The sequence below is a fragment of the Quercus suber genome, unplaced genomic scaffold, assembly GCF_002906115.3.
Source record: "Quercus suber isolate HL8 unplaced genomic scaffold, Cork oak 2.0 scaffold_356, whole genome shotgun sequence".
In the NCBI taxonomy this organism is placed as follows: domain Eukaryota; kingdom Viridiplantae; phylum Streptophyta; class Magnoliopsida; order Fagales; family Fagaceae; genus Quercus; species Quercus suber.
The window spans coordinates 739,524-746,816 of NW_027069808.1; the positions used below are offsets into that span (position 1 = coordinate 739,524).

General features: G+C 38.1%; 2 protein-coding genes across 2 annotated transcripts; both read left to right on the forward strand.

The window, feature by feature from the left end:
* Nucleotides 1-3,988: 3,988 nt before the first annotated feature.
* On the forward strand, nt 3,989-4,918 carry LOC136061829 (uncharacterized). Its single transcript, XM_065760177.1, has one exon. The coding sequence runs from the start codon at nt 3,989-3,991 to the stop codon at nt 4,916-4,918; it is 930 nt and encodes a 309-aa protein (XP_065616249.1).
* A 45-nt stretch (nt 4,919-4,963) lies between these two features.
* On the forward strand, nt 4,964-5,512 carry LOC136061830 (uncharacterized). The gene has a single exon (XM_065760178.1). It carries the CDS (start codon nt 4,964-4,966, stop codon nt 5,510-5,512), a length of 549 nt encoding a protein of 182 aa, XP_065616250.1.
* Nucleotides 5,513-7,293: the final 1,781 nt, after the last annotated feature.

Sequence of the window (7,293 nt, forward strand, 5' to 3'; positions counted from 1 at the left end):
TTTTATTGTTAGGTTTTGAGTTTTTAATGTTGGCACGCATAAACTCCATGAAGTAGTAATAGTAGATTCAATCATCAATATTGTTGGGGGAGGGGGGGGGGGGGCTAAAGCCCAGTGTGAAGGTTATTGTAGGTCCGAAGAGGCTAAAATTGTCGAGAGATACTTCGCGTGAAAGAAGGATACATGGGGACGAAGAAACTCCGTCCGAAGAGATCATTATTCTTGGGTGTAAAGATTCTGGGTCATATAAATATCTGGAGGGTTCGAATGAGCTTACTAGTGACTTCGGCAGTCTAGATAAGCTTTGGACACGCCTAGAGATAATGAAAATGGAGAAATATTTAAAAGGAAAAGCTGCCACCACCGTATTAAATGCACTACAGCAACTTTTCTGGCCGCATTTATGTGGAGAAGACTCCTGAACAGTACAACTTCAGCTACCGACATTCACAAAAACTGAGAGAGATACATGACATGACATGCACTCAAGTAGGGAGCTGGATAAAGAACAAGTGGACAATGGGAATAATGGGGGAGGATGCTATATAAAGAAAAAGGGCTCCTAAAAGAAAGAAAAAGGAGGTCTAATGTAACAAAAAGAATTGTAACCTATATTCAATCTATCATAAGTCTCTTCGGACTTGAACTTACTTGGTCTTTACGTGTACTTTTATGTTGGTTTATACTTGTATGCTGTGATCAACCGTTGTAAGCTTCATAGTTAACCTAGCTCTATCATCCATGCTCTACAAATTTATTGTTTTTGGGCTTGGGCCACAAATCCTAACCCTACAAATATAAATACTAAATATGCTTGTAAGACTATGAAGAATGAATATATTATACTATCCAATCTAAATCTAATAAGTGAGGGGAAAATTCACTTTAAAATGTGCCAGGTAGAGTTAACCCAACCTAATCGAGGATTAAGCGAGTCAGGTACCTGTTGACCATTTTTTTGCCCCAGGTTGGATTGGGTATTTTTCTTTGAGTTTGGATTGTATAATGGGGCTTGGGTCCAATTTTTTTTGGTCTACCTTTGAGATTAACTTTAATTACATTTTAAAGTTTATAAATGAATGAAACAAATCATAATGAAAAATGAGTAAGATTGTTTACAATATTGGAGAATTTAAATAAATATAAGGTAGAAATTTTACTTTAGCTTAATTAAGTATATATATGTGTGAAGCTAGATCTCTCTTAAAGACTTGAACTTCAGCTCTTACCCTCCACATCCCACAGATACTTATACTTGTGGAATGACCATTACGCTAAGCTAAGAATGTGCAGTGGTTATATAAAGATATTCTATAATATCTCATTTGTGTTTTATAGAAATAAGTATTAAAAACATAATTTTGCCACAATTAATAAGGGAAATAATCATTTCACCCATTTTTCCACGAAACAGTAACACATATGAATGAGTGAAATGGAATAGAGATTTTCTAATTAGTCATTCTATTCCTTTTTTCATTTTTATGATATTAATTCGTTTCTACAAAACTGGTAAAATGTGGGGTATATAAGTATATCTCATATCTTTTAAAAAAATAATTTTATTTTGTTCATTTCCCCTTTCTAAACAAGATATTAAAACAATATCATTCTGGTGGATCTAGCATTCATGCTTATCATATTTTAGTCTATTCTTCTTCTTCTAATTACTTAACTAAAGTAATCTTAAACCAAAAAATGTAATTAAAGGAAATTGGGTATTCTTCTTCTTCTTCGTCTTCTTCTACCTTTGAGATTACCTTTGAGAACACAATTACAATTTTGTACCTCATGTAATCTTAGTTAATACGATGTTATTGAAATTAAAATTTTAAGTAGTAGTAGTAATAATAATAATAATAAAGAACAAAATAGTTTCTTATATAATAGGGGTTTAATAGTAATTAACACAAAATTATTTTTTCACCAACATTTTTTCCACCCAACCAAAAAAAGAAAACATACATACATTTTTTATCTTCCCAATTTCCTATCCTTTTACCCAACACACATGAAGGGGGAAAAAAAAAATTTCTTCCGTCTGGTTTTTTATCCTCTCCTTATATTTTCCATTATTTCAGCTTTTCATCCAAGCGTGCAAATCTCTTGTTTGTTCGGGATTTAGGAGAGGCGATTGGTAGACAACCTTATAATTTTAGAGAGATTGTTCTCATACCAAATCCAGTACACATCGCTCAGATAAAAGGCCTTTTACATTGTAATAATGTTTGAGAAATGCAATATAGACTACTAGTTCAAATAAACATAATTAAGATTCCTACTATAAATTGAATTTGAATTATATATTAGGATTATTTTTTGAATCCATATCTTAAACAGAAAAAAAAAAAAAAAATGAAATTCTCAATTTTTGTGTGAAGAATTAAGTAAAGCAAACTAGTGTGACTTTGTTTTTTTGAAAACATACTAGTATAACTTGGATTTGACTTAAATAAAGACATGGTTTACCTCCAAATTGGTGTGAAGTAAAATTCCACTTATTCCCTATATGGCAATTCAATTGATTATCCATTTGTACAAATAAGTCATACAACTTATCTAAATAATTTAATACAAACAAATAATTTAATGAATTAACACGTAATGGTTCGAGTTTTTATTTTATTTTTTGGTTGGAGTTAATTCCTCCGAAACTGTGTTTATAATATGAGAAGTGCAAGGTATACAATATTTTCATAACAAATCTTAAGTAGTGAGTTGTTACTGGTTCTAATTTGAACTCACTACTAAATTTACTTTTTTATCCACTAGTATTAGCCAGTAACAACTTATTATTTAAGATTTGTTATGAAAGTATTGTGAAAATGTTGTAGATGTAACATTTCTCTTATAATATAACATGATATAATAGGATTAGGTATTCAATCTATATAAAGGTTGGAATTTTATAGCTCAAAATTGAATTAAAATACTAACATACCATATATAATATTTTTATTTTTATTTTCTATCACTTGAGATAACTGCAGTTAGGCAAAAGTCTTGTAATTTAATTAGTAACTCCCTATGCACAAAGTGCTTGAGAATCTAGGGGGGAATGATTCAAGTTGTAGGGGTTAGTAACATATTGTAACTATCTTAAAAAATATATATAATAATTGCAATTAACTTATGGAAGGGCATGAAATGATCACATGCGAGTTCTTTTCCAAAATTTATTTTATTGATTCTGATGGTGCAAGAAAAACACCAAGTCAATCACTCGTCCTTATGGTCGTCCATAGCAATGTTCAGAGCTGAGAGCGAGTGTTTAGTACATTCGTCCCTCCATTACCACCATTCTTCTCCTTCTACACACTCGTCCAATGAAGGACGAGCGGGCTGTGAACCTCGTCCTTCATTAGTGACAGATGAGGTGAATTCATAAAGAGTTAAGACTAAGCACACTTTCAACCAAAAGTTGTATTGCTTGAATCTCAACGTAGTTCCCGAAGAGGTGACCTTTGTGACAGTTAAGGAAGTTACCCTCTGAATCCTCCAAACTCTACGACGATTAAGAGAAAATAACCGATTTCTAACGCTATATAAAGGCCTTTCTGCGCAGAGGTAAAGGGACTTTTTCTCTTTGATAAAAAATTTTAGATAAGTTAAGTATTGAGGGCTCTTCTCTCCTTCAATTTACTAACATTACCATCGGAGAATTAAAGGCCGGCTTCCACCGGTCTTCTCTGCTGATTTCCTTTGTTTTTTCAGGACTCACTCTACTAGATCAATAGTATCTGGAGATTTTTCAGCCCATTGATTCCTTTGAATCTATCAGTTGGCGCCGTCTGTGGGAACTTGATTTATTAAGTTCTATAGTTTCTTTCTCCAATCAAGGGTTGAAATGGTTCGGACAAGATCTAGAGCAACGAGTCCAGGCCCTCAACATAGCAGGGACGCATCTAGTAACCCTCACCGCGACCGTCAGTCAACACCCACCATGCAACCACCCTCATTTCAACATATGCAATTCATGACTGCCGCTATGGCAGAACTAACTCGTCAAAACCAAGAGTTGGTTAGGCAACTTGAGTTAAGAAAGCAGCCTCATGAATGGAACGCTGGAGAACAGGCTCAGAGTCAAGAGGAGGAAAGGAATGTTGAGACTGACAATCAATCAAGAGGTACTATTTCACAGAGGGTACCTCACTTAGAAAGGGAAATGGATCAAATGAGAAGGGTCATGGACGAGATGAGGGAGAACATGAGGAAAACAAACCCTGTGGAAGACTTGGTTCACAGGACTGATTCCCCCTTTGTGGCGTCCATCAATGCTCATCCTTTGCCACCTAAGTTCAAGATGCCTCCTTTAGATTCGTATGACGGGACGAGAGATCCTTTTGACCATATTGCCACCTTTAAAACTACTATGCATCTTCAAGGAGTTCCAGACGAAATAATGTGCAGAGCTTTTCTTACTACCTTGAAAGGACCAGCACGAGTTTGGTTCAGCAAAATACCTCCTAATACAGTGGCGTCCTTTGAGGAGCTGAGCAAGTCGTTCGTCAATAATTTCATTGGAGGGCAGAGGCACAAACGTTCTTCGTCCAGTTTGCTAACCATAGAGAAAGGGGAGAATGAGAGTTTGCGGTCTTTCATCACGCGTTTCAACAGGGATGCCTTGGCGGTGGACGAGGTGGATGATAAACTCCTCCTGGCAGCATTTTATAATGGCATTCATTCTGATCTATTTATACATAAGTTATATGAACAGGCGCCTCAAACTATGGCTGAGCTAGTTCATTCAGCCAAGAACTTCATGAATGCAAAGGATGCTATCATAGCCAAGAAGAGGAAGAGAGTTGAGAAAGTTGAAACCAACACAACGCGTCAGTCGGAACAAGGTCCTCGTCCTAAGAGGGGACGGACGGAAGATAAGAGGGATCGAGAAAAGAAAGCAGGCCCTTCAGCATGAAGTCAACAGTATACCCCTTTGAACGTGCCACTTGAGCAAGTTCTTATGCAGATTAAAGACGAGCCTTCTTTGAAGTGGCCAGAGAAGATGAAGGGGGATCCCAACAAACGTAATCGGAACAAGTATTGTCGTTTCCATAGGGATCACGGGCATGATACAGATGAATATTTTGATTTGAAGCAGCAAATTGAAAATCTCATCAGGCAAGGAAAGTTGAGGAATTTCCTTGGACGAGACCACAAGGATGAGAAATTGAAAGCAAAGGTAGAGGAGACATCACGACCACTGCATGGTGAAATAAGGATTATCCTAGGGGGAAGTCCTATAGGACAGTCGTCCAAGTCAAAGAAGGCATATTTGAAAGCAGTACAGAACGTTCAACTCTCTGGACGATTACCAAGTGAGAAAGCTACGGACAAGCAGACGATTACCTTCACAGACGAGGACGCAGAGAAAATCCACCACCCCCATGATGACGCTATTGTCATTACTCTCCTTATTGCTGATTACAAGACCAGAAGGGTGTTGATAGACAACAGAAGCTCGGCTGATATTTTGTATTATCCAGCCTTTCAGCAAATGAGGTTAGGATGAGACCGGCTGCAACAAGCAAGCTCCCCTCTAGTGGGGTTTGGTGGAATGAAGATACAACCTATGGGCAGCATTTTGTTACCAGTGATAGTGGGGGCATATCCGCAGCAAGTTACCAAGGAGGTGAATTTCCTTGTGGTTGATTGTTCGTCCTCTTACAATGCCATAATTGGGAGGCCAACTCTAAATAGGTGGAAGGCCATAACATCTACATACCACTTGTCAGTCAAGTTCCCGACGGAGCATGGAATAGGCCAAGTACAGGGAGACCAACTAAAGGCAAGAGAGTGTTATCTGGCCATGTTGGCTGCAGACGAGCAAATGCAAACAATGACTATTGAAGAAAAGAAAGTTGTGGCAGAACCTATTGAAGCGTTGGAAGATGTTCCTTTAGATGATAATAACCCGGAGAGGTGTACCAGGATTGGGGCAGATTTGGAAGCAAATATCAAGAAAGATCTCATTTGTTTTTTGAGAAGAAATAGGGATATGTTTGCATGGAGTCACGAAGATATGCCGGGCATAGATCCCAGTGTCATTACCCACCGTCTGAGTGTATGCCCTTCCTCCAAACCAGTGTGACAAAAAAAGAGGGTGTTTGCCCCAGAGAGAGACAATGTTGTTAAGGAGGAAGTTCAAAAGCTGATTACGACGAAGTTCATTCGAGAGGTATACTATCCTGAGTGGTTGGCTAACGTAGTTATGGTTAAAAAGGCGAATGGCAAGTGGAGAATGTGCGTTGATTTCACTGACCTAAACAAGGCTTGCCCAAAGGATAGTTACCCGTTACCACGCATTGATCAGCTAGTAGATTCTACTGCGGGCCACAAATTACTCAGTTTCATGGACGCTTTCTCTGGGTACAATCAGATTCGGATGGACGAAGCAGATCAAGAGAAGACATCCTTTATCACCAGTCAAGGATTATTTTGTTATGAAGTGATGCCTTTCGGTTTGAAAAATGCTGGGGCAACATACCAACGATTGGTCAATCATATGTTTCGTCCACAGGTCGGGCGGAATATGGAAGTCTATATAGACGACATGTTAGTAAAAACTCAGGACGAACAAAGGCATCTGGACGACTTGCAGGAAACATTCAATACATTGAGGCATTATCATATGAAGTTAAACCCTAGCAAATGTGATTTTGGAGTATCATCAGGAAAATTCCTAGGGTTTATGGTCTCCTACAGAGGAATCGAAGCAAATCCTGATAAAATCCAAGCAATATTGAATATGAAGCCTCCGAGTAGTGTTAAAAAAGTCCAATCACTTACCGGACGAGTCGCCGCCCTCAATAGATTTGTCTCCAAAGCTACTGACAAGTGCCTGCCATATTTTAAGGTTCTTAAAAAAGCATTTGAATGGACTAATGAGTGTCAGAAAGCATTTGAAGATTTGAAGACATACCTCACCAAGGCCCCTTTGTTAAGCCCGTCCGTGCAAGGGGAAGAGTTCTATTTATATCTGGCAGTTACCCCATATGCTGTGAGTTCGGCATTAGTAAGGGAGGAAGACAAGGTACAAAGGCCTGTGTACTATACTAGCAGAGCACTGAGGGGAGCAGAAGGACGATATCCGTTGATGGAGAAATTGGCTTTCGCATTGATAACAGCCTCTAGAAAGCTAAGGCATTACTTTCAGGCCCACATCATTAATGTCATGACAGATCACCCACTCAAGAAGGCAATGAACAAACTAGAGGCTGCAGGACGTTTGATCCAATGGGCCGTCGAGCTCAGTGAGTTTGACATAAAGTATCAACCGAGGCATGCCATAAA